Source organism: Gracilinanus agilis, chromosome 5 (assembly GCF_016433145.1).
Source record: "Gracilinanus agilis isolate LMUSP501 chromosome 5, AgileGrace, whole genome shotgun sequence".
NCBI lineage: Eukaryota > Metazoa > Chordata > Mammalia > Didelphimorphia > Didelphidae > Gracilinanus > Gracilinanus agilis.
Window position 1 is genome coordinate 22,653,896 of NC_058134.1, and position 27,834 is coordinate 22,681,729.

The window sequence follows — 27,834 nt, forward strand, 5'->3', positions numbered from 1 at the left end:
AGCGTTCTGAAAGTGGACATCATGAATCCTGAGACTCCAAAGATAGGTTGGGGCTAGGTTATAAACACATAGTTATAAAAGCTAAACCAGATATAAAAAGGAATCTGCTGCGATTGGTTGAATAAAGAAGTGATGCAGATAAGCATTTAAGTAAGGTAAAAGCACTTTGGCAGCCAAGTACAAGGTAGATAGTAATGGAGAAAGCCTTGAGGACTGTTGCATATGCTGTCAGATTCTGTTGATGGGTTAGTTCATTGCTTCAGAAAATGGCTTCTCAGGGAGGGAAGAATGTATTTGGAAAACAAAATAAAGCAATAGAGTTTTTGTAAGTACAACTATGAAATTCTCTTTTAGAAATGATTTAAATTTAAAAATATTCTCTCTCCCCATAACCTCTTGTCATTCTTTTCTAAATTTTTGATGCTGTTATTTTTTCTATTCAGTTCGATGATCCATTTTGCATTTATGGAACACAGTGTGAGATATTGGTCTTAAGCCTCCTTTTTGCTTTCTAGTCTTCAGCAGTTCTTGCTAGGGTCCTTAACCCACCCAGCACAGTAGCTTAGGTTCTGGGTTTCATCATGCACTGGGCTACTGGCTTCTATAGTAGAGTAGTTGAGTTGAGAATATAATTAACTACTTTTATTTGGAGTTGCACCAAAGTTTTTGGTTCCTAAGACCAGTGGATAGCCGTTATCCTTTAAAAAGTGAGAAAGCCATATTGTTAGGTATGGATCTAGGAGTTAGCAGTTCTTGATACTTTCTCGGCATATAAGAAGATTTAAACTTCTATGTTTAGATTCATAATCTAATGTTTTATTAAACTATATTTGCAGTATGTCATACCTAGAATATATTTTGGGTTAAATGATAGCATAATTAATGATAGAATATGGAGAGTTATCAGTATGTGTTCGTGTGTTAATAAGGGGTAAATAGGAGTTAAGTGGTGGATTAATTTACCTTGTTGGGAGGTAATCAGTATATATAAAGAACATAGAGCTGTAATAACTGTGTTAACTCCTAATAGTAGAATAGAGAAATTTGATCATGAGAATGATGATACAATTACTATTAGTTACCCTAAAAGATTGACTGATGGTGGTAGGGCTAGATTAGCTAGACTAGCTAATAATCATCAGGTGCACATTAGTGGTAGTATTAGTTATAAACCTCAAGCAAGGATTATTGTTCGACTATGAATGTGTTCATAATTAGTGTTGGCTAAACAGAATAGTATAGAGGACGTAAGGCGGTGGGCATTTATTAATACAGTAGCTCCTATGAAACTGTGTCAACTGTATTATAAAGACAGCAATGATAACTAGTTCTGTATGACTTACTGATGAGTAAACAATTAGTGATTTTAAGTCTATTTGACGTATGCAGATGGAACTAGTCATGATCCTTCTTCATATAGATAGAATAATAAATGGATAAAATAAGTGTATAGTTATGGGTTCAATAAATACTGTAATTCGTATAATACCATACCCTCCTAATTTAAGTAGAATAGCTGCTAAAACTATTGAGCCTGCAATAGGGGCTTCTACACGTGCTTTAGGAAGTCATAGGTATAGGCCATATAGTGGTATTATTTTAACTATGAAAGCCATTATGCATGCATATCATAATGTAGAATTGGGAATTGTATAATCTAAAGGATTTACTAAGATACAGCTTGCTAAAATATGGAGGGAGCCTAGATTATTATTTAGATTCTTTGTCTAGTTCCATTCTCACTGATTTACTTTTCTGTTTTTTAACTATTGCCACAAAGTTTTGTTGACTACTGTTTTAGAATAGAATTTTATGTATGGCAATGCTTGTATTTTATTCTTTGCTTCTATTTGTATCCCAATTGTTTAGTACAGTTCTTGCATAATAATGCTATCCCCCCTTCAATCATGCTTTTTCTTATTTTTTATCAGATTTTTGTTCTTCCAAATGAATTTTATTTTGCCTGAGTTTCCCCTTCATAATTGATTAATATTGCACTAAGGCTCTGCATTGACTTGGATACTATCATTTTTATTATTTCGATGTGGCCCAATGAATGTTTCCAATTATTTATCTTCCTTTATTGCTTTGAAGAGTGATTTATAAGTTGTATTCATAAAAATCTTGTGGTATGTGTTGATAGGTTAAAAACTCAGATATTTATGCATTTTGTAATTGTTTTGGATGGAATTTCTCTTGCTGTTTCATCCTGCCTCTTTCAGTTTAGAAGGGGAGCCAAGATTTTCCTTGGTACCAGGTGTTTTAGGGGCCTTGATTATTTCAGAACTGATATCTGAGGAAAGCCACTAGAATTGAGAAGGATAGAAAAAGAATTCAGGTAGTAAAATCTGGATATCCTTTTTGCCAAAGGCATTTTCTCCCATTATGGGAAGAATGGGAAAAGGTGGCTGCTACATGGTTATAGAGAAGGGTTTTTGTTTTTAAATTTTAACAATAGCAGCTAGTATTTATATAGTGCCTACTTTAAATGCTAGGTGCTGTGCTGAGCACCTTATGAATATTATCTTTTGAACTTAATAACAACCTTGGGAGGTAAATGATATGATTAGCCTCATTTTACAGTTGAGGAAAATGAGGCATACAGAGGTTAAGTAACTTGCCAAGGTCACATATCCTAGTAATTATCTAACCACTATAGTACTACTAAGATGACTTTTAAAGAAGTTATATGCAGTAATGCATTCACTGAACGGAGATGATGAAAAAAGCAGATGACTAACAATGAGACTGACCAATGGAAAGCCACAGTAATTTCTAGATCAAAGCAGGAATCTGTCTCTGAATAAAACATATCAGTTTTAGGATGCTATAAAGATCAGGGCCAGGGCTATAATTAGTCAACATTTTTGTAAATAGTCAGGAATAGGAAGACCTTTATTAAACCCCCACTGTGTGCTAGGTACTAAAGACAAAAATGAAAGTCCTGCCCTCAGAGAGCCTACATTCTAAATGAGGAAATGTGTGTGTGCGCACATGCATATATTTGTATATGTGCATATAGACATATAAATATATGTAATATAGACATGTGTATTTATTTATGAAATAAGTTCAAAGTCATTTGTTGGGAATGGAGATCAGGAAAAGCTTCATACAGAAAGTGACCCTTGAGCTGAGCTTTGAAGAAAACTAGCAATTCTAAGAAGTCCTCTCTCTCTCAGCAGACGACACTAATCTTTTTCAAGTACTGAACTAGGCCACAGGATAAGCTAGGAGATCTCTCAGGAAGCTGCTCTCTGTCAAGTAATGCACTGAAGGGAAATAATCCAGACCAGGGTTAAGGAAACCATTGGAGGGAGAGAGTGCCTGGAGTGATGAGGTCACAAGTATACTGCAGTAGAATCTAACCCCCATTTTTAAGGTGATCATTTTACACATGGATTTCAATCCCTGCACTTTTAGCTATGTAACCTTGGTGGGATATGTCCTGCAGCATTGCTGACTCAGTTTCCAATCTGTCATGATAGCATGAAAACTTTATTATATTATTATATATTATTGTTCTGCATTCTACTCACTTCACTCTACATTAGTACAAGATTTTCTTGTTTTCTATTATTATATATCAAATGAGAGGATGGCTACAGATTGCTGTATAGATTAGAGAGTAATATATAAATGTCAGATATGACTATTATTTGATTCATCCAGGCATTTATTATGTACCTAATATATGTGAGGCACTGTTGTTCAGTGCTGGAATCACAAAGACAAAACCAAAAATAAGCCTTGCCATCAAGAAGCTTACATTTTTTGAGGGGGGAAATATAGTGGAAGAGGAAATAACCTAAACTGTTTAAATATAAAATATTAACAGGTTCATTGTGTGCTTCTAAAATTATGATGAATAATTTTCTCATTTTTGATTAGCCAGACTAAAGTGCTTTGAGATCTTGTCAGTGCTTCAGAGAAATAAAAAATAAGTTACTGATAAACATGCTTGTTTACATCACTTTTACTTATTTTATATGTTGCACATAGAGGGTAGTGAACTGGAAATACATTTTTAAGAATGATTTAAGTTTTTGGATGATAGATCATAACAAACAGGTTATTAAAGGAAACAATATTTGTGATATGTTCTTAACCTTTGGTTATAGAAGACATTGCACCTTTTTATGATATCCCTAAAGGACCATTGTCTGAGACAGAATCCTTAATCAGTATGAACCTGGTGTGGCATTTCAAATGTGTAACAGTTTTAAACACCATGAAGCAAAAAGCATTCAGAAAAGGAAATTAGGAGATAGCTGTTCTATATTCTTGTGCTTTAAGAAATGATGAAGGGTATGGTTGTTGAGTAACATAGAAAACCTTGTACTGATACAGAGTGAAGTGAGCAGAATGCAGAGAACAATTTAGTAGGATTACAATATTGTAAAGACAAATAACTTTGAAAGTCTTGAAAAATGTCAATCAATACAGTGACCAACTGAAATTCCAGAGGACTCAAGAGAAAACAATCTGCCCTCCTCCAGCTAGATGGAGAGCCAATAGACTCAATACAGATTAAGACTTTTTTTTTTTTTTTTTTTTTTTTTAACCTTTGTACTTCGGTGTATTGTCTCATAGGTGGAAGAGTGATAAGGGTGGGCAGTGGGGGTCAGTGACTTGCCCGGGGTCACACAGCTGGGAAGTGGCTGAGGCCGGGTTTGAACCCAGGACCTCCTGTCTCTAGGCCTGACTCTCACTCCACTGAGCTACCCAGCTGCCCAAGACATTTTTTTTTTAATCAGGCTAATGTGACCTAAAATTCAAAGACCAAACAAAAATTTTTTTTTGCTTAACTATACATGCTTGTAACAGGAGTTTTGTTTTTCTTGCTTTCTCAATTTGGGGAGAGGGTGTGAGAGAGAGAATGCTAATCTGAAAATACAGTTTAATTTTTAAAATATGGATTAGCTATCTCAAGGGGAGTGGAGGATTTGGGGGAAGGAAGGAAAGAATTTGAGACAATATTCTTTGAAAATGTTGGAAATTGTTTTTACATGTAATTGGGGGAAAACTAAATTTAAACTGGTTGGGCAATATATATATATACACACACACACATCCATATATATAGGTTAGTACAATTTCATTCCATCAATAAACATTTATCAAGTGCCTGTGTTATACTAGGCATTATGTGAAGCATGGGGATATAAAGGAGCTTACAATCTAATGGGAGAGATAGAATTATAAAGGATAAATAGAAAATAATTAAAAGAGAGAAAACATTGGAATTAAGAGGAGTTAGGGAAAGTTTTCTGTAGAAAGTGGAATTTTAGTCATGGCTTAAAGGAAGCTAGGGAGGTCAGTAATTGGAGCAGAAGAGGGAGAGTGTTCCAGGCTTGAGAGACAGCCAGAGATAATGCTGGGATTCAAGAGATGAGGTATCTGAAACAGCCAGGAGAACACTGTCACTGGATCAAAGAGTTTGTAGGAGAGTAGGACATAAGAAGTTAAAGGGCTTTGAATGCTAAAACAGAGCCTTTTGTATTTGTTCTAAAGGCAACAGGGAACTACTGGAGTTTTGATCAGACCTGTGCTTTAGGGAAATCACTTTTGTGCCTGAATGGGGGATGACTTACAGTGGGGAAAGACTTGAGGCAGGCAGGACCCCCCATTCCAAGCATTTTAATGCAGTGATCCAGGCATGAGGTAATGAGAACTTGCGTCAGACAAGTAGCAGTGTCTGACGAAAAGTTGAAATCAGCAGGTGTTGGCAAACAGTTATGGTGGGATGAGAGATAATGAGGAATCAATGATGATGCTTAGATTTTGAGACTGAGAGGATGAAATAATAGGGAAAAGTGGGGGGGCAGGGTTTGCAGAGAAAAGATAATGTGTTCTGATTTGGATGTGTCAAGTTTAAGAAGATGTGAGGTTGGATGTCTGCAAGGAGTTTGGGGCAGGGTAGGTAGATTTGAGAATCATAAGCATAGAGATGTCATTAAATCCATGGGTGTGGATGGGGATCACCATGTGTAGTATAGAGGAAGAAGAGAAGAGGACTCAGGACTGAACTCTGAGGGATACTTACTATTTAAGGGTGTGACCTTGTATTTGAGACTTAGAAGGAGAGGTCAGATGGGTAGGAAGAGAGAACCAGGAGAGAGGAGTGTCTGGATAACTAGAAAGAAAGTATCCAAGAGGAGAGAGTGAGCCACTAAGGCTGCAGAGAGGCCAAGGAGAATGAGGATTGAAAAAAGGCCATTGGACTTGGCCACTAAAAGATCATTGGTCACTTTGGAAAGAGCCATTTTTGTGGAATGAAAAAGGTCAGAAGCCAGATCATAGGGGGTTGGGGTTGAGAGTGAGAGGAGAGAATGGGGTGCCACCCTGTTGGCCTTTTTGAGACACTAGGTGATAGCCACCAACTAGCTTCTAGGCTTTGGTTTTGTCTTTTGTAAACTATGAGCATTCGACTTAATTAGCTCTGTCTGCTTCTTGCATTAATTTTGTGACTTGTCCCACAAATGCATCATACTTATATTTTTAGTCATCATAATTTCCCCTATTAACAAAGATAGTTCCCACTTTCTAACCATCTCCTCCCCATAGGTAACTTGAGTTGACAATTTTTTTGTCCTCCAGTAGGTGAGTGCTCCAGTAGTTGAGTGTCACCTGTCAGGGCCCTGGCAGCCAAGCCACAACCCCACTGTCTCCTCCCCAGACCCCTTCAGGTGCCTATTTCTGCTAACCTCCCTTTCTAGAACCCTGTTTATCAATAACTGATGTGTGTTTTGGGCCTGGGAATGGTTTGGGCCTTTCTTTGTATGTAACCCCTGTGTTTAGTTCCACATCTGGTGCAGAGCAAGAATTGAAAAAAACAGTTTATATGTCTATATAATGGCACACTTCATCAGAAACTCTGTGTCATCCCTGACTTGTCATTCACTCTATATATCCTATTTATGGCAAAATTTACAATCTCTCTTATACATGACTCTCCACTCACCCTCGTACAAGCCTTCTACCTGGATTACTGCAGCCGCCTTTGGATTGGTCTTGACTGTCAACATGCTATTCCTGAGGAGCAGATATGACTCTGCTTCTACCAACCCCCTTCCCCCCAATATTCTAGGATGTCTTAATTTTTGACCTTTAGGATCACATATAAAAAGCCTGTAATTGGCATTTAAAGCTTCTCACGAATTGGCCCCTTCCTAACTTTCCAGTTGCTCAAATACTTTAATCCCCTCCATATTCTCTGTGGTCCAGTGATGGATTCCTCAAACAAGACACTTCACCTCTGTTCCCAGGCATTTTCAAAGCCTGTCCCTAGTGCCTGAGATGAGCTCCCTCCTCACCTCTGACTCCTAACTTCCCTGTGTTCTGTAAGACTCAGTTCAGTCCTCACCTTCTTCAAGAGATCTTTCCTGCTTTTGCCCTTTCCTCTCCATACCCTGTGCATTATCTCCCCTTACTTTCTATTTGTTGTGATTCTTGCCTTCTCAAAGGGTGGAGGAGGGGTAGAGGGAGGAAGAGAATTGGAATAGAAAATAAAAATAAAATTGAATTTTTAAAAAGAGTACTTCCCATTTATACTCTGTATCTTGAATGTCCAGAGTTATTTGCATATTTTCTTCCCCATTTGAATGAGAACTCCTGCAGGGACTGTATTTTTGCTTTTCCTTGTATCCCCAGATCTTAGCAGAGTGTCTAACACATAGTAAATGCTTCAGAGATATTTTGCTGCATGCAATGACCCAAGGACAATCCAGAGGAACTTATGAGAAAGAGCTTTGTCCACATCCAGAGAAAGAACTATGGGAGCAGAAACACAGAAGAAAAACATGTGATCAATCATGTAGTTTGATAGGAATATGATTAGGATTTTAATGTTAAAGGATCGCTCTGTTGCAAATATGAATAACATGGAAATAGGTTTTGAACAATGATACATGTATAACCCAGTGGAACTCCTTGTTGGCTTTGGGAAGGGGGAGAAAAGAGCAAGAGGGGGAGATCATGAATCATGTAACCATGGAAAAATATTCTAAATAAAAAAAGGGAGGAAAAAGAAATATTTGCTGCCTGCCTGCCATTTAGCTCTACTCCTAGAAAGGGTCATCTAGGTTCTTAGTGTCTCTTTCCTCTCCTCATTCTCACTTCTTACTGGCAGTATAGCTTCTGACTCCATACCATGAATGAAATTGTTTTCTTCAAGGTTCCAAATACCCTCTCAGCCAGTAAATCCAGTGGACTTTTTCTGTCTTTGTTTTATTTCAAATCATCTAATGTCTATTAGGCATCTGCTACATTCCAGGCTTAGTACTGGAATTGCCAGGACAGAAGGCAAAAAACGGGCTCTGCTCTCAAGGAGCTCACAAATGGGGAAAGACAACATGCCAACAACTATGTATAAGTAAGCTATAGACAGAATTAGTTGGAGCTAATCAACAGAGAATGCCCTAGCATTAAGAGAGATTGGGAAAGGCTTCTTGTAGAAGATCGGATTTTATTTTATTTTTTACAATATTTTTCCATGTTTACATGATTCATTTTCTTTCCCTCCCTTCTTCTCTCCCCACTCCCAGAACTGACAAGCAGTTCCACTGGGTTATACAAATGTTCTCGCTTGATATTATTCATTTTTGCAATAGAGCAGTCTTTTAAAACTAAAACCCCAAATCATATACCCGTGTAAACGAATGATAAATCATGTTTTCCTTCTGTGTTTCTACTCCCACGGTTCTTTTTCTCAATGTGGACAGCATTCTTTCTCATAAGTCCCTCGGGATTGTCCTGGATCAGAGAAGGTGGGATTTTAACTGAGACTTGAGGGAAGCCAAAAGGTGGTGATGAGAAAGGAGAGAATTCCAGGAATGGGGGAGGAACAGTGAAAATTCTCAATAAAGAGATGGAGTTTCCTGGAAGCCAGGGTCACTGGACCATAAAGTATATGTTAGGAAGTAAGGTATGAGAAGACTGGGAAGGTAAGGAGGGGCCTTGAAGTTTCTTCACCTGTAAAATGGGGATAATAATAGCATGGATCACATTTAGGCTTTTTGAGGTTAGGGGAAACATGGGCATGTATATAGGCTGTGAGAATCAATTAGTAAACAGGGATAGATTGAAGCTTATGCCAAGAGTAGGAATGATAAAGGAGGCTATCTGCTGGAAGAGACAGAGTGTAATGGGATCACTTGTACATAGAAAAGGCTTTGCCTTGGTGAGAATGAGCCACCTCTTCATGTGTGAGAAAGGTCTGGAAGGGTAGGTATGGGGGAAGGTATCCGAGTGATGTGAGAGAGGAGAAGGGGGATAGAATAAATGCTCAGTGAATAATCTCAGTTTTTTTCAGTAAAATATGAGATACAGTTCTTAGCTGAAAGAATGGGGGGAAGGAACCATGGAAGGATTGAGAAGAGATGAGAAAGTCTAGAAAAGCCGGGGTGAATTGGAACAGTGAGTCAATTTAAGTAGGTGTGAAAGAATTGCTTTGCTACAGTGAAGGCCCAGTTGAGATTATGTAACAGAAATTTGTAGTGGACCCGGGCTGGAATTTTGTCATTTGCTCCAGCTTCGTTCTGTAGAGGGTATGTAGAAACAAAGATGGAGGGTGATGGGAGTAATCCAGAGCTGAGGCTTACAAGGGGAAGAGACAGGGAAGAAGACAGTAGACTTCATCTGGTGCACCACGGGGATCAAGATGAGTAGAAAGAGAATGTAGGCAATGTAGAGGTGATAGCCTGGGAAAGAACCAAGGGATGGAGAAATTTGAACTTGTAGTGAGAGCCAACTGGATGACTCAGTGCAGTATAGCACTGGACCTGAAGTCAAGAAGACCAGAATTGTGTATTTAGTCTCAAATGCTTACTGGCTCTGTGACCTTAAGCAAGTTATTTACCTCTTTTCCCCTTAGTTTCCTCATCTGTTAAAATGGGGATATTAATAGAAATTACCACCCAGGGTTGTTGTGAAGACTAAATGAGATAATATTGCAAATGTTAAGAACTTAATAAATACTAGCTATTAAAGGTCACAAGCCATCGGGAATATATGGAATGACAAAGGATTGTAATTAGATTAGAGAATTTAAAAGTCCATGACCTTGAAAGTGGAATACTTGTGTGTTATTGTGTATTATTGAGGGATCAAGGTATGTGGATCTATCTGGAACTGAAGTGGGGTAGAGGAGTAGTAGGCCATGTGAAATGAGAGGTTATAGTGTGGGGGGGTGTTATTTTGTGTGGTGAAGTCTCTTAGTATGAAGAAAGGTTACAGAGCGATGATATTAGAGGAATAGAGCCTGGAAATGCTGATGAGGAACAAGGAGTTTTATAGCTCTGTGACCAATGAATAACTCGGAGCAACCAGTGCTAGAAAGTGTGGCAAGGGAATTTGTGTCATCAGGAAGGCTCTAGGGTTCAGTGAGTGAAGGAAAGAAAAAGGTTCAGTTTGTTATTTAAGGAATGAACATTCAGGAAAGAGGAGGGAGTTTTAGAGTGGGGCATTTGGGGGCTAGAGTTGAGGAATCTAGGGGGCAGGGTGGAAAAGAGAGCAGAACTTGTACCATGACAAGTAGCAGTTCAAAATCTTTGGGATGGTGGAAAAGAGGATATTATTCACTGAAAAATAAGTAGTAAAAAAGGTGGGGAGAAATACCTTGGCAAAGGGAGACCTAGGTATGAAAGTAAAGTGACATGGGTAGACAGTCATCTTCTGAGTTAGTCTTGGGCGTTCCATGTCACTCTCACCTCACTGACAAAATTCTCTTTATACCTAAAGAGTTTCATTCTTGAGAGCTTCCCATCCCACTTGATCTGCCTTTCTCTAAAAAATTGTGAGATCTTACTTATTCTCTCTCTGAATCCTTTGAAATCAGTCCTCCTAAAAGTTGATGTGTATGCTAGACTAAACCAAACTTTCTCCTCTTTTGATAGCGCAGATTCCAAAATGAAGCAATTATTTTCCTTTTCACCTAGCCCAAGGTTCTCATCATTTCTCCTTTTGCAACCAGAAGGATTTTGAGAAACATCACAAGCCTGGCACAGAAACATGGTATATTAGTAATGGGGGATGCAGTAGTGATCTGGGTGTCTGCTAGAGCTCTTTCTCTAAGAGCAATTTATAATAGCCCAGTTTCTCTTAATGATGTTATCTTTTAGAAGGTAGCGAACCCAGCTAGGCTCATTTCAGTTCTCTCACCAACAAAAACACATTATTTCTGTTCTACCAATATTTATATTCTTTTACACACTACCAAAAAGGAGAGGCTTCTCCCTTTTTTCTTCCTGAATTTCCTCAGGAGTGAATTTTCTTAGTATATAATGTCATTCTAATCTCCTCTCCCCTTTTTTCACTTGTCCTGTTCCTTTTGCCTTAGATACATTTTTCCAGGGCCATATTCTAAATCTTAGTCTCGTGATACCTGTGAAATAATTGTTATCCCCTTTCCTCAAGCGTCTCTAGTTTACCTTTTTTGGGCTTCTAAATACAGAGCTAGAGCCAGTGGTTTTATTAATGCTGATTTCCTTTTTGAAATTTTGTTTCTCCTATGAGTTTCTGAGTATCACTACTCATTCTTTTCCCTGTATTGTGGCTAGTCTATGATCCTTTTCCATTCTTTTGGCAAGATATACAAGTTTATATGCAAATGCATTCCTAATAGCCCATGTTATAAGTATTTATCCATCTCAGGTTTATTATATCTTTTCTGTGTTTTAAGCTGTCATTCAAACATCCAAATCCCATTCCTAGACATTTTCTTAACCAATTGTTCACTTCCCAAAGCCTTTTATAAGTAAATGGTTACCCTTATTTTATCTTTATCACTCTCTCATACACACACTAATTATACTTTTTTGTTTATTAGTATTTTTGAAAATAAGAATGGATTATCTATTGATGGACTTTCAGACACTTAGGGTTTAGCTATCTTCATATATGAGAGTTTAAAATCAGAGTCAGAACTGAGTTTGAGAAGAACAAATAAAAATCCTTAACTGTTGGAAAGAAGCATAGGAAAAGAAAATTTTTTTTATGCAATTAGAGGCTTTAGGAGGAATAGAACAGTTCTTTCATATGGAAAATATAGAGGTGGAAAAAATTATACTCCAAAGTCAGTAAGGTTTGCCATCAGAATGGAAGTCTAATATATATATATATAACCTATAGAGACCTTGAATTCATCTAATAGGACTTTAGCAGGTATCAAATGTTTTAAAGTCAGTCTTCTCTTTTAAAACTAATTACAGTTCCAGTGAAGGAGGTGGGGGGTTGAGGAGGGTCGGGGAAGGGGAATGTAACATCATTTTGACGACTAGATAGTAAGTTAAAGTTGCTCACTTCATGAACTTAAGACATAGTGCCTTATTTTCCAAATTCTAACTTCCTAGGCTGGCTAAGCAAGCAAGAATCTGGCTTTTCTTGAGAGCATACTGCAGTAGAATCATGCTGAGCTTTTAGGCAGGTGATTATTGGATTTGTTGCATCTTAAACTTATTAATTGTGGATTCCTAGGAAAGTTACCTTACTTCACTGAACCTCTGTTTCCTTGTCTTTAAAATGGAGATAATATCTATGGTATTCCAGAATATGAGAATCTGAATTGGGAGAGTTCTCAGCAGCCCTTTACATAACTAGACAGTTTACATCTTATATAAATTCCTAATAAGTGCTCATCTAGACTTTGCTTGAAGATTTTGTTGTAAAGATAAAATTAGGTAACGTAATAATAGTCATGATAATAACTAACATCTCTATAGAACCAGTCAATGAAAATGCATTCATTAAATTTCTCCAGGCACTGTCCTAATGAGTATTGAGGATACAAAGAATGATAATAAACAGTCTCTGCTCACCATCTACTAGGAGAAGACACCATCTAATGATTTTATAATAGCTATGAGCAAATAGCCTATTTGTAGGATAACTTGAAGTTAATCAACAGAGGGAAGTTACTAGCATTAAGGGGTTTAGGAGAGGTTTCTTGTAAAAGATGATTTTTTAACTGATACTTGAAAGAAACCAAGGGGCAGAAAATGAGAAGGGAGAGAGTTCCAGTAAAAATGCTTATATTCAGGAGATGGAATAGTTCATTCAAGGAACAGCTAGAGGCCAGTGTCCCTGGATTACAGAGTGCTTTGGGGATGGATCAGTGATAGAAAGTGTAAGAAGATTGGAAAGTTAGGAAGGACCAGGTTATGAAGGTCTTTGAAAGCCAAACAAGATTTTATATGTGATCTTGGAGAGACAGAGAGCAGCTGGAGGTTAGTGAGCAGTGGAGAGTGACTTAGGCAGACCAGTGCTCAAGAGGAAAATCACTTTGTTAGTCAAGTGAAGGTTATACTAGAGTGGGGAGAGACTTGAGGCAGGAACATGAGCCAGCAAACTATTGGCATAGTCCATGTGTGAGGTGGTAAGGACCTATCAGGCTGTTGGCAGTGTTGCCAAGTTGACAGGATTTGTCAATTGATTAAAAAGGCGAGATGAAGGGGGCAGCTGGGTAGCTCAGTGGAGTGAGAGTCAGGCCTAGAGACAGGAGGTCCTAGGTTCAAACCCGGCCTCAGCCACTTCCCAGCTGTGTGACCCTGGGCAAGTCACTTGACCCCCATTGCCCACCCTTACCACTCTTCCACCTAGGAGCCAATACACAGAAGTACAAGGGTTTAAAAAAACAAAACAAAACTAGAATTTATATGTTTGCCTAAAATACCATTTACAATTTTTCTAGGTGAAGACGGAGCTGGAAAAACAAGCTTGATAGGGAGAATCCAAGGAAGACCAGAGGAATGCAAGAAAGGGAGAGGTGCTGAGTATTTGTACTTGAGCGTTCATGATGAGGACAGAGATGGTGAGTAGCAGCAGTCAGTAACATGCTTGTTAGAGTGATAGAGATCCACATTATATTCAGTCTTCTCCTTTGGGAAACTTCAAGAGAATTCTGTTCTTTAAATATTTAAGTACACTGGCTGCAGTCTTTCTTTAGAAAGGACTGTGGGGCAGCTGGGAGCTCAGAGGATGGAGAGCCAGCCCTAGAGATGGGAGGTCCTAGGTTCAAATCTGGCCTCAGACACTTCCCAGCTGTGTGACCCTGGGCAAGTCACTTGACCCCCATTGCCCACCCTTACTACTCTTCCATGTAGGAGCAAATACACAGAAGTTAAGGGTTTTAAAAAAAAAAGAAAAGAAAAGAAAGGACTGTAACTTTCTGGTTTCCTCAGATAGTCCTTTCTTTTTTCAGCTCAGATACTATTTAAAACTGAAGCAGTGACCTGTTTTTCTCTTTACCTTCTCTGATCACTTATCTAGTCTCTGCTACCAACCCCACTTTAGAACAAAAATTCTCATCTCTTTAGTAATCTTCTAATATGCACATTATCTTTTGAGTGAATTATAGATGTGTATACCATTAGTGTTTGGTGATTTGGGAAAGAGGCAGTCAGATAGCCTGAGTGTCTAGTATCTGGCCCTTTTCAGAAAGGTCAAGTTGTCAATAATCTCATTGCTTAATGAATAGATGATTACTTTAAAGATTTTCTTTTACCTTTGATACTGCCTTTCTTGGAGAATACACAGAATGTTTAAAAATAATGAGATAATTTTATAAAAGTTTGTGTATTTCCTAACTTTTTAGGAATAACTTCTAAAGAATTACCAAAATCTGTCTTTCACTTTGATACAGATCAAACAAGATGTAATGTGTGGATCTTAGATGGAGACCTGTATCACAAAGGACTCCTTAAATTTGCAATGGAAGCCAACTCTCTGAGAGACACTTTAGTTATTCTGGTTGTTGACATGTCAAAGCCTTGGACTGCTTTGGATTCTTTACAAAAATGGGCAAGTGTCGTGAGAGAACATATTGATAAACTCAAAATTCCTCCTGAGGAAATGAAAGAAATGGAACAGAAATGTAAGTATTTTAGAACTACTAATGTAGCTTTAAATTCTATGTACATTTATGCTGGTATTCAATTTTTAATCAGTGATATTTGAAAACTGATTATCAAATTCATGGTGTACTTATTCCTATGAATAATTATTTAAATAAGGACTTTATTTCATTATCTTAGGAAACTAAGCCCTGTCTTCCTGATCTCAAGGTGAAAGACTATAGATTTGCTAGTGTGCCTCCATGTGCTAAGATCGTAAACTATAATTAAGGTTGTAATTCAGATTTAAATAATAATCATTGAGACTGCTGTGTTTCGAGCTTAGCACATGTATTTGTTAATTTCTCAAGAATTTAATTTTAAATCCTCAACTCCATAATGACCAAATTTTATTATTTAATAACAGTTTAACATTGTTTTTGATCATAGAGTCACAAACAGAACAAGCCATTAGAGATCACCTAATCCAACCCCCTTATTTTAGAGGTAGGGAAGCTCAGGCTTACACAAGTGATGTCACCCAGCCATGGCAGATGGCCTCTGCTGGTGGCAGGGTCTCTAGGACTGTGCCTGCCATATACCACTCCATTCATTCAGGTGTGTCCTAGGATTTTTCAGCTAACTCAGTAGTCACTTCATTTTTTAAACTCACTTCTAAAATCTGTTACATTAATCCTTGAGAGACAATCTCAATTATCCTAGTCGTCATGATTAACAAGAGATTCCCTCTTTATTCATGGGTTTGGTAGCTCAATTGTTACTCTGATTGCTTTTTCTCTTAATTTTTTGGGTTGTAAAGGTAAGCAGGAAGAGATTGGATGGTTGTGGCTACAATGCTAATTTTCTGTCCTGTATTTAGCTCCATGACTAAGTTTGTGCAGCAGAGTGGAATCTACTTCATCAGGAGGAGAGAAAAGGAGATGATGGTTAGCCCAGAATATTGAAGGACCATTAACCTTGCATATCTCTTGTCCCACATCTCTTTACAAGCTTCAAAATTACTTAAACATTTGTTTGGGCTAATAAGGTCATTGTTAAAAATGTAAAGGCTTCCTAAGAGTTTTAATCCTCATTCCAAGTTATTATGAACAACATTAAATCAGATCAGTAGCAAACTTTGCTATACTCTAACAAATATAATCACTCATTTATCTAACAGAGCTTTTCTCAGAATAAGATGATAGGGTAAGTAATACATGTAGAATTTATTTGCATTTTAAGGGGCAGAGAGGGAAGTGATGTTTTGACCACATTCCAGATACTCACCACTATCCTCTGCTGCATCTTGGGACATTGGGGCAGGAGAGAGAGAAGAGCAGTAGGCCTGGAGGAATTCATCCATTATGTGCCAGGTCTGGTACCGTGTGGGGAAAAAGGGAAGAGAGAACCAAAGATATACCTTTCCTATTTTTTTCCCTAGGGTTTTAGCAGCAACTGATTTTTTTAAATAAAATATTTTACTGATGTCCTTCTCTCTGCTAACATTGTCATTTCCCATTGACTCCTCTTCTCTGTTATCAAAGTTGTATATGCAGTCTATCATAGGGATTCACTTTATCCAAGGGAATCCTGTTATCTCTGCTCTGCTTTGTACATTAAAATGCTCTCTTTTTGGTACTTGTTAAAATCAGAATGAAAAATTAAAAATAAACAGAAGCAAGAAGTATAGTCAAGCAAAACAAATCCACACATCAGCCATGTTGAGCAGCTGGCTATTTAGCACTGAAAATCACAGTTGCTGGCTGTTCATGACTCACTTAAGATATTGGAACTAGTTTGGAGTACTGAAGACTTCAACTGGATTTTTGATGGAGCTTCTACAGTTTAGCTCATTGGATCCCCTGTTGAACTTCAGTGTGAGGAGGAGGGAAAGGGAGAAGACTGGGCAGCTCTTTCCCCTTTGTCTTCTCCTTTCCTTATTAGAATGGTAAACTATTTCCAGAATTTGCCTTTTCTCAAGGAAATGAGGTTGTAATCAAGGATAACTGGGAACTAGATTTAATTAAGACAATTTAATTGTAAGCCTACTGTTTTTTAATTGAATTTAATTTTAGGTTTTATTTCACTATAGTCTTTTACATTAAGAATATATGACTGTAGAAGAGAGAGAACAAGTATATATTTTCCCTTTCCAAAAGAATATGTGCTTTTCTTCACCTCATAATCTTAAGCTGTTTTTGCTTTCCCTGGAAAAAACCAACAGCTTAAATTCATATAGAGCTTCATGTTTGCAAAGTGACTTTCTTTAAACTAATCCTGTGAGTCAAGCAGGACACTTATGAGCATAAGAAATAGGGTCAGAAAGATTAGGGCATTTGCTCCTAGTATTATAGTTGGTAAAGGGAAGAGCCAAGACTTGATTCTGGGTCTTTAATTTCTCTATCCATTGTGCCCTTCATAAGCAAGGAATCTCTTTTAGGATGGGTCTTAAATATATATAATCAGTGTTTTAATCAGTTATTCTAAGATAAATATATAAATATTTTGCTATTATTAAAATTGATATAGGTTCTTTCTCTGAAAGTGCTTATTTTTGTGCATCTTCTATTATCTCATGAAAGTATAGTTTAGAAAAGGTATAACTTTAAGTGGTATTTATAATAATTATAGAAAACAGCCTGGTGTGTAGATGAAGACTTTGAAGCTAGGAAGAACTGGATTCAGTCCCACCACGGACTAATATAATAATAATAATAATCTTACAACTAGCATTTACACAATTCTTTAGGGTTTGTTAAGTACTTTCTATGTGTTATCTCTCTTTGATCTATTTGATCCTCACAATAGCCTGGTGAGAAACATGCTCTTATTCTGTCCATTTATAAATGAAGAAATTAAAGCTGAGAGTGGTACTGAGCCTTGCCCAGGTATCCATGGGTAGATTGGAATTTAGGGCCTCCTGACTCTCTGTTCTACACTCTGGTAGTGTACCACCAGCTGCCCAGGCCCCATTCCAAAAGGACAAATTATAGAGAAAGTAACAGTCTACACTGGTAGAGGTGCTTAGTCTTCCCTAAGGATTTCCTCTCATGATGAAATTATCACAAGTCCTACAGCCCAGATCCAGTTCCTTTCCCTGTTCTAATTCTAGAGGCAAAGCAGTCCCAGAACCCTGGTCCTCTCCTCACTTTTCCAGTTGGATGTTGTACTTGCCATTGTAAAAATAAATGTTGATATTATCTTTATTTAAATCATCTCTTCTATGAGGCATATTTTAGAAAGTTAACAAATGTAACGTACCCTTTTTAGGCCTGAATAAGTATTATTTTAGTAGGAAATAAAATTAGATGGTAATATTAAGAAAAACCTACCTGTCAAAAAGAAACTGTTGTGACTTGAATTGTGTTATTATTTGCTTTTCAGTGATTAGAGATTTCCAAGAATATGTAGAGCCAGGAGAAGATTTCCCAGCATCTCCACAGAGAAGAAGTACATTACAGGAAGACAAAGATGATAGTGTCATGTTACCTCTGGGTGCAGACACACTCACATATAACTTAGGCGTCCCAGTGCTCGTAGTTTGCACAAAGGTTGGTGTTCATGTCAGGGCTAGTGAGGGATAGAGGATTCTTTTGCTTTGTTGGGGTTGTGCTTTTTGAGTATGAACCTGACCTTATCTGACAATTATTATAGGCTAATAGGAAGACATTTCTCAAAATTGATTGATATATAACACAACATTAATCCTAGTTAGTCTTATTTTAAAAGGATGTAATTTCAAGAATAAATTTATCACTGGGAATCATTTCTGTTTTTACTTATTTTTGTAGCCAGTACCATTATCCTATTCCAGAGTGGGATAAGTGTTAGTAAAAATATACCAGTTTTTATTTTTGTTAAATAAAAATGAGCAAGAGTAAAACCTCATGAATTTAGAACCCAGTTTTTCACAATTCATGCAAATTCAGACATAACTGGATTACAGTTCCCTTGTGCACTGATTTTGAGATAGGAATTTGATAAAGGAGTGATGATGTAAATAAAATTTCAGGGCATGGGACTGATACTGTGCCCGAATTAAAGAACAAACATAAAGCATTTTAGCAGCCTTCATTGCACACAAGTGTACTGTTTCTAAGTGATGATTCATTTAAAAGAGGTTTGAAGGACCTCTGCTAAACAACACTTACTTAGCTGAGTTCACTTATTTATTGCATTAAAGAAATAAAGCTACATTTACTTTTTGAAAAATTATATATGAAATTTCCCTCTTTCAATGAATCTAGGTTTATGAACTTTTGTTTAAATATCAATGATAGGATGTTTAAGAATTTCAAGGGGCAGCTGGGTAGTTCAGTGGATTGAGAGTCAGGCCTAGAAACTGGATGTCCTAGGTTCAAATCCAGCCTCAGACTTCCCAGCTGTGTGACCCTGGGCAAGTCACTTGACCCCCATTGCCCACCCTTACCACTCTTCCACCTAGGAGCCAATACACAGAAGTTAAGGGTTTAAAAAAAAAAAAATTCAAGCCAGTGCTTTCCATATGTAACTGAAAGACAAAAGCAAATAGCTTTAATCTTAGGAAATTTAATTTCTTGTCTTTTATTTTTTTTTATCTTTTTTATATCAGCCTTTTAAAAATTACTAGGAAAGGTGACAAAATACCGAACTATGAGTATCAAAAGGAATAAGAATTTCTAAATCATCTTAAAAATTACTTTTCTCTCTTTGAAGTTCTTCATAGTCTTTTTCTAATTAATGTATTTTGCTATGTATCTTCTTTTTTTAAACATCCTTCAGTTTTTCCCCTACTTATTTTTGTTAGTCTCAGTAAGCAAGCATTTCCATATTTTCCCCATGCTGTGCATATTCCTGGAAATAATGTCCTCGATGGGTCTTATTTTCCCATAAAATCAGTGTTATAACTGGGAGTGTTACAGACCACACACAAGTGTGAAATGAGTCATAGACTCATGGGTTTTTAGATTTGTAAGAGACCTCAAGAGAACATCTTCCTCAAAAAATGGAGGCTGAGAAACTATGGGAGGGTATTCAGGACTAGCCTATGGCAAAGCTGGTTCTAGAACCCACACCCTAGGTCTTCAAGGCCATCCTTTTCATTGTACCACACTGCTAGTACAATCCAAGCTGTGGATAATATATCTTTAATCATTCAAAATTATGATAATGTTCTTGAAATACTTTAAAAATGAATAGAATGGCTATAAAGTATGTGGTAATCTACTGTACTCTAAAGTTTATAGCATAGAAATCGAAATTTGATCTAAAATGAAGTATCATAAAAACAAACATTTAATAGTCTTGCCCATCACTTCTGGGAAAAATTTTGAATGGCTTGGGTTTCTTTTAAAAGGCTGCAATGTGAGACATGTTTTAATCCCTTCTTTTTCCCTCGATAAATTTCTGTTTAGCAAGTAGAAGCATTCAGAATCATTTTATTGTTCTTAGAGCCATGATTTTCAAGAGACCTGTAGTTTCTCTTTGGCCATTAGTTGGCATGCCTCTTCTTCAGCAAACCATTGATTTTAAAAGGTGCAGAAAGCTGAAACATGGAGGTCAGTAATTAAGCAAAGTCACGAAAAGTCTGGCCAGTTTTGAAGGGCATGAAGGTAGGCCTTTGCTTTTATATTTGGATAGATCTTAAGTGAATTTTAGATTCTAGAGATTTCTTATGGAAAAGTTAAGTTAGCCAGTTAAACTTAAGTGTACCCTCTTCTATCTTAATCCTTTATAGTCTTTAACAGATTAAAACTTCCTCTTGAAGTGTTTTCCCCAACAACTTATTTTGCCCCGTTGTTTCCTGGGCCTAATGATTAGACCATAGGTCCATGAAAGCTAGTGCCATAAGAGACTGTCTTGTCATAGGATCATGACCTAGGATCACAGTTCTAGAGTATATTTCAGAAGCCATTTACCGAGGATGTGACTGAAGAACCCTAAAGTTAAATGGCTTGGCCAGGCTTACACAGGGAAGGAATTATAGAACCTTAATTTGAAGGACCATTGACTCTAGAGCCTCTTCTTTTCCCTTCTTAATAATAGTTCTAAAGTCTTTACATTTTAGATGTAGTAGATGTTTTCATAACAAACTAAAAACCTAAATGATTTAAGAGGTAGCAGATTTTCCTGACACTTGGCAGGCATAAAGGAACAAAACCACTTCCAGCACTGGAACAAGAAGTGCTGAGACCAGGCCAACCCTAGAAATTTGTCTTATGTGCTTTACACATGATGAATAAAGCATTTTGACATCCATGAAGGACTGACTATGGGCCCAAACAATATTTGGGGAAGAATTTTGAAAATGTTTTCATAGAAACACTTCTTGAAAATGGAAGATCATAGGGAAAATAATTTTTTTCCCCTTCATCTGTGTGTATATGCCTTCCCTCCTTCCACCACTTCTCACTGCCTTTGTAGGCTATCTTTACTTTCTCTGACCAATAATTCATTGTCTCTTGGCCAACTTCTTGGTGCTAAGCCTTTCCAATCTATCTCTAAGCCCATATTCAAAGCCTTTTCTGCTCAGCACCACAGCTTGCTTTTAGTACTCTTAGACCTTGATGAAGCATTAGCATAGTGGAAGAAGCTCATCACTAAAATTATTTTATGCAAACATTTATTTTGACACCTTTCCAGCAATACAGTTCATTAAATGAGGTTTATGTTTTATTTTAAGTGAATTTTAATCTTATTTAATACATCAGCAATTTCATTATTATTTTAACTCAACAGTGCGATGCCATTAGTGTATTGGAAAAAGAACATGATTACAAAGATGAACACTTCGACTTTATTCAATCACATATCCGGAAGTTTTGTTTACAGTGTATCCTTTTAAAATCTGGGATCGTATAATGATTGTACCTGCACATTAATATTTGTATTTGCTTTATAGAGGGAAAGGATTTGAGTTAATAGAATTTCCCAGCATTATAAACTTTGAGGAGAAAGAACCCCATTTAATCATCTTATTTGTGTCTAATTATCTAGTTAGCAGATCATCCATGACGTTTATCTCTCCCTATCTTGCCATCTTCTTGCCATCATACTACTCATTTGGTTCTCTGGAAGAGGTAATATTCCATCTATTCAGTACACTGGCTAAAAATATAGAGATTGAAGCTTTGAAGATATGAAGTCAGTTAACAGATACTTAATTAGTGCCTACCATGTACATGGCACTGGTTGAGTACTGTCAGGGATTAAAAGATGTATATGGCTTCAAGTTGAAAGCATTGTCTTCATAGCACTTATAGTCTACTTGGGGCATAAAACAAACACATTAAAATGTAGCATATAGAAAGGGCCAAATGAGCAATGCCAACTAAAGTAGATTCCATTTATCCTGATGATCTCAGGGGTCTGTGCTTCACCACTATCAACAATATTAATTCTGAATCAAGTGGCCTTATTGAAGACTTGGCCCCATGTCACTAGTTATGCTTTAGAATCTAGGGCTCTGCATTAACTAAAATGGACTTAAAAAAAATTTTTTAACCCTTACCTTTTGTCTTAGAATTGATACTAAGTATTGATTCTTAGGCAGAAGAGCAGTAAGGACGTGGCCAGCATCACACAGCCAACAAGCATTGGAGGTCCAATTCAAACCCAAGTCTTCCTGACTCCAGGCCTGGCTTTCTATCTACTGAGCATTTTTAATCTAGTGTATATGGAGTACTATTTTTAGGGAAAAAAAACAACACTAAAATAATTGTCTTTTTTTTTTCTAATTCCTTTAGGAAACTGAGTGTTGTATTGAATATATCTGTAATCATAATTCTGGCTCAATGTGCTGGTAGTATTCCTTTTTCCCTTTTTCCACTCCTGTCCCATTCCTTATGCCTATTAATTTGCCTCCTGTCCCTGTAGCAAAAAATACCACAGATTAGATTCCTCAGCAGACACTTTTTATGTGAGTATAATCAGATGAATAGGAAAAGGGGAAGCTGGTGTTCTGTAAGGTCATTTGTCCTCTGAAAGTCATGTGACAATTTAGGAACTAATATTCTTCTTCTCCCTTCCTTCCCCCTCGAAAAATTAACCACAACTACATATGCTGTACCTGAGAAACATGAATATGGAATGGAAGCTAGGATATTTGGTCTTGCTTCTCACTTCATCTCTTGCTAATTAATTTCAAAGAATCCAAATCCCATTAGATGGATAGTGTTGGAAGGATAGGTGCATGAACGTTGAAAGTGAATGAGGACAACCTCTAGGATAAGATTTTTCTCAGTATTGAATAAATTTATTTTAAAATAATGTTTCCTTCCCATACCCTCAACCCTTCCCTCAGATTTTTACAGATTTAAAAATTGGTATCTTCTATAGTTTTTGGCCTAGTAATGTTGCTGCTTCTACTGACTTTACTATTACTTTGGGGTTTGAGAAGAAACAAAGTATTTTAAGTAGTTTACATGTTGATTCTATTTTATGTTTTTAGTAGAGACTTCAGAAGTCTTTAAGAATAGAAACAATTAGTAGAAAATTAAGGACATTATTATTGAAGCTACTGACTTTGGGTGCTAATATGCCAGGTCGTGTGCCCAAACACATTGGTGAGTTCATAGTCTGCTCAGAAATTTCCTTAACACATTTATTTAGATGGTGCAGCACTTATTTACACTTCAGTAAAGGAAAATAAAAATATAGATTTAGTATATAAGTACATTGTTCAGAAATTATACGGATTCCCTTTTAAGATTCCTGCTGTTGTTGTGGAAAAAGATGCAGTATTTATGTAAGTATCTCCTAGATGGAAGGTGCTTTGTTATTTTTGTTTCAAAGATGAAGATACTTGATAGGTTGTACTAAAGACCATGGTGGGAAAAATGCAGAGGCAGGGGCCAAGGCCTGGAAGGGGAGGGGTGGGGGGAATCAACAGGACTATGTATTAATAGCATGTTAAAAACCTGTTGTTCAAGGAGAGAATTTCCATTCCCTGCAGCTGCCTTTTGACTTCCACTGCTTTCCAACTATCTAAGTATACAATATCAAAGACTTTTGACTTATTTACATAAAACTTATGTGAATATTATTTGTATTAAAGTTAGGGGTTGACCATGTGATTTCATTTGGTATTGATATTTCTGGGGCAAGTAAATTCCTTCTACCAAATTTGGTCATCGTCCTCTGCCACTTAGAGTTAGACAGAATTGCTTAGATCCCAGAAAAGGAAGTGAATTGCTGGGTGGGGTACCCTAGGCAATTTGTAAGCCCTCCATCCATCACACCACACTGCTTCTCATATTTTTTATATTGCCAGCTGTGTAAGAGAAATCTTGTGAGCCACTCTTCCTAATGTATACCTAGAAATACTGTGATTTAGGATAATTGGATATTTCAGAATAAATAACTTTGAGGGTTTTAAAAATCCATTCAAGGAGGGGAAAGCTTTATTGCTTTGAGATGCTTTAAAACATGGCTCTGAATGAAATCAAAGAAGTCCAGGGGTCTGAAATAAATCCATATTATTACTAAGAATGATCACATCTTATGAAGACATCTTCTGTCAGGAAAACTGCTAATCACTATTTGAAGTCCCCTGTAACAAAGGTCTTTAATATTAAAGAGAGCCTCAAGTTGAATAGTGAGATCCATGGCAGTGCACCCCAGTAGATTCCTTCTCTGTTGTGGCATTGGGTTGAAGAAGGGGATACTCATATCAATGTTGAAGAACTCGTGTAGACATAATGTTTATTTCTAGCCCAGCAGGATGGGATAATGATAAGAAAATAGGAATTTTACATGAAAATTTTCAAACGTTAAAAGCAGAAGATAGTTTTGAAGATATTATAACCAAACCACCTGTCCGAAAGGTAATTTTATTTTATTATTTGTTTTTTTCTTATGGAAATAGCCTCAAGATGAATGTGTTGGTGTTTTATACTAAGAAATGGGACTATAATCCCTATAGGAGTTTGCTTGCTTATAAGGAAAGACCTTTTCTATTTTTGTAGCCCTGGCTAATTGTAATTATGACAAGAGTGATTTTAGCTAAAATTGAGCTCTTAAATTTAGCTTTTCAGTATTTTTGCTTTTATCCTGTATATTTGCTAGCAAATATATGCACATATTTACTTTCATACCAGAATGGGAGAATGATGTAGGGATTATTTGTCACCATTGGAAATTGAGAGTTTCTTAAGCTTCTAAATCCTTTCCTGCCCAGAAAAACATTGAATTTTCATCCTCCATTTCTCCATTCCCACTTTGAAGAAGTTAGTTGTTCATTTAGATCCTAGGATCAGATCTAATGCTCAAAAGAGACCTTAAAAGTTACCATGTCTCCATCCCTTCTATTTTTTTTTTTAAACCCTTACCTTCTGTCTTGGAGTCAATACTGTGTATTGGCTCCAAGGCAGAAGAGTGGTAAGGGTAGGCAATGGGGGTCAAGTGACTTGCCCAGGGTCACACAGCTAGGAAGTGTCTGAGGCCAGATTTGAACCTAGGACCTCCTGTCTCTAGGCCTGGCTCTCAATCCACTGAGCTACCCAGCTGCCCCCTCCATCCCTTCTATTTTACTGATGAGGAAAGTAAAGCCTGGAGAGGTTAAAGATTTGCTTAGAGTCACACAAGTAGGAAATTGCTGAGCCTGGATTTGAACCCAGGTCCCAAATCTAGAATTTTTCCTACTGAGCCCACACAGATTTTATAAGCAGTCCAGTGATTAGATAGGCTACCACGATATGTATAATTATAATAGATAATTCTTTGGGGTCTTGAAATTTCTTTACTAAGGTTTCTTAAGTACGTGTTTATTGAGCACTAGGTAGTCCCCATGGGCCCATCCATACTTCTAGTAGGTTACAAGGTTCTTTTAGGGAAGAAACTGGTTCTGGGTTGGGAGAGAGAAACATGCCCCCTCTGTGGCCTCACTTTAGTAATCAGTAGCAAATGTGACTCTGTGAAGGTAGGGCTGACAAAACAGGGAATTTGCTGCCTGCATTTTGTCTGAGCTGACCTTAGAACTTGGAAAATTGAAAGAAATTAGAAAGGGCATGGAACCATCCTGGATTCAAACCAGATGGCCTTTTGCCTGATCCTTGTAGCTCTGGGATTCTGTGGTTCATTAAAACAAAACAAAACCTGACATTTGTTCACAGGCCTCAGTTAAAGTCTGCTTTAATGCTTGGAAAGGAAGCAATGATAGATTGGTCGTGCTCACCAGGATCTCAGTTTCTCCCAGTAGAATATAAATACTTTGAAAGCAGGGACTATTTCCATGTAATTTTTTGGGTCTTGGTTTCACTTTGGTCTGTGTACCCATAACTCCTAGAACAAGGTCTAAAATGTTTCCCAGTGTTTTACATACTAGGGATCTAGAAATATGTCTTGGACCAACTCACAACACTTATTAAATTCCCACATAATATAGTAAATGGTTTGGGAGGTGGAGGAGAACATAAGCAGAATACACAATATGTGAAATTACTTAAAATCAATCATGTCAAACTTGTGATGATTAAAAATCCCAAGATATTGACTTCTGGGTAAGAAAATCAACTTATTGATCAGGCTAGCAATAGCCAATAAATTAATTGATCAGTGATCTCTCTCAGTGATTAGAGACCCTGAAGTTCCCGCAATGTGGATCATTACATACAATTTGGAAGCTTATTATTCAGCCCCCTGCCCTAGATATCCCTTCAAGACATCTCTTATTGGTGAACAGCCAATGAAGGGGTGGTCCATCGCTCTCTCAAGTCCTTCTCTTAATTCCTAGACTGATGACGGGAAAAAATCACATACTTTTTCCCAGGTCCCTAGTGCCTAGAAAGGGAAAGCAAGTTCTGCCTGGTTAGGAGTGACTTTGTCCAATGTTTCTTAGTTAGAAAGTCAAGGATTCTGTTCCACTGATTGCAGACATACCTATCCTAAACTAGTTCCTTTTTACCAAAGCAGGATAGAGCCATTAACCTCACTTTTCTCTCTATTACCATATATTACAATGGAAGATATTCTAGGGTGAAACATTCCTTGAATTTCTTAGGAACAAAGGAATGAGTACAGAGGCCTGAGGAACAGATCAGCCTCAGTTCAAACCTAGAAAAAGAAGCAATTCAATATATTAGGTATTTCACTCAAAATGGAAACAGGGTCTGCTAATCTGGATATAAGAATCCTTGTGGACCTCATATTGATTCAGAAAACCACATGATAAATTATGTTATATTTTGTTTGTATGCATTATTGTTAAACATTTTTCAATTATATTTTCATCATGTTCCTGTTTTGACCCTTGTAGGCAGTGAGCCACTTGTTTTGACACATCTGCTTAAAATCACAGAGCAAGCATTTGCAAGTCTTTAGAGTACATAGTAAAGAAGTGGTAAAGGAACCTATGCTAAAGGAAGTGAATAAATTGGAGGAGACTAGATGACCATGTCAAGAGATGTGAGACTCTAAAACAAGGGAAAGGGAGCTGGGCCAGAAAGAGCAAGGGAGTTAGGACCTGGGCCATGGGAGACTGAAGATGCTATTAGTTCCTTTTTTATAATATACAGCTTGTGGTCTGCCTAAGTAAGGATTGGAACCCAGAACCTCCTGTCTCCAGGTCTGGCTCTGTATCTACTGCCCCTGCAGCTGACTCTTTGAAACATCTTTTTTAGATTGAAACTAAGATCTTTGGAGCTGTATGTCCAGGCATTTCCTATCTTATCAGAGCCCCCTACCTGACTCCCCTAGAATGAGATAGATTGGAAGGTTAAAAATCTTTGTCAGTCTGTGCAAATAAAAAACAAGGTTGACTTTGGGTGAGAGAACACCCACGTTCTAGCACAATTTCTGATTTTTCCTCAACAGCATAATCTTCTGAACTCACTGAAACTGTTCTTTTTCAGTTTGTTCACGAGAAGGAGATTGTAGCAGAAGATGACCAAGTATTTCTTATGAAGCAGCAGGTCAGTATACTCCCTTTGGAGGTGGATTTGGGAGTTAATATATAAACCCATTCTCTTAACAAGATCTTTTTTTTTTTTTTTTTTTTTTTTTTTTGGAAAGTTGAGGCAAAAGTCATGAT

At 37.2% G+C, this 27,834-nt stretch overlaps 1 protein-coding gene across 2 annotated transcripts in view; it reads left to right on the forward strand.

Annotated features, from left to right (window-relative positions):
- Positions 1-27,834, forward strand: part of DYNC1LI1 (dynein cytoplasmic 1 light intermediate chain 1) — a 47,073-nt gene that overhangs the window by 11,778 nt on the left and 7,461 nt on the right. The window contains exons 3-9 of one of the 2 annotated variants that reach the window (XM_044679956.1): positions 13,688-13,807; positions 14,639-14,869; positions 18,213-18,379; positions 21,546-21,639; positions 23,418-23,553; positions 24,520-24,631; positions 27,656-27,715. In XM_044679956.1, coding sequence (XP_044535891.1) covers positions 13,688-13,807; positions 14,639-14,869; positions 18,213-18,379; positions 21,546-21,639; positions 23,418-23,553; positions 24,520-24,631; positions 27,656-27,715 — 920 coding nt within the window. The remainder of the gene's footprint in view (positions 1-13,687; positions 13,808-14,638; positions 14,870-18,212; positions 18,380-21,545; positions 21,640-23,417; positions 23,554-24,519; positions 24,632-27,655; positions 27,716-27,834) is intronic. The other variant, XM_044679957.1, reaches the window with a different exon arrangement.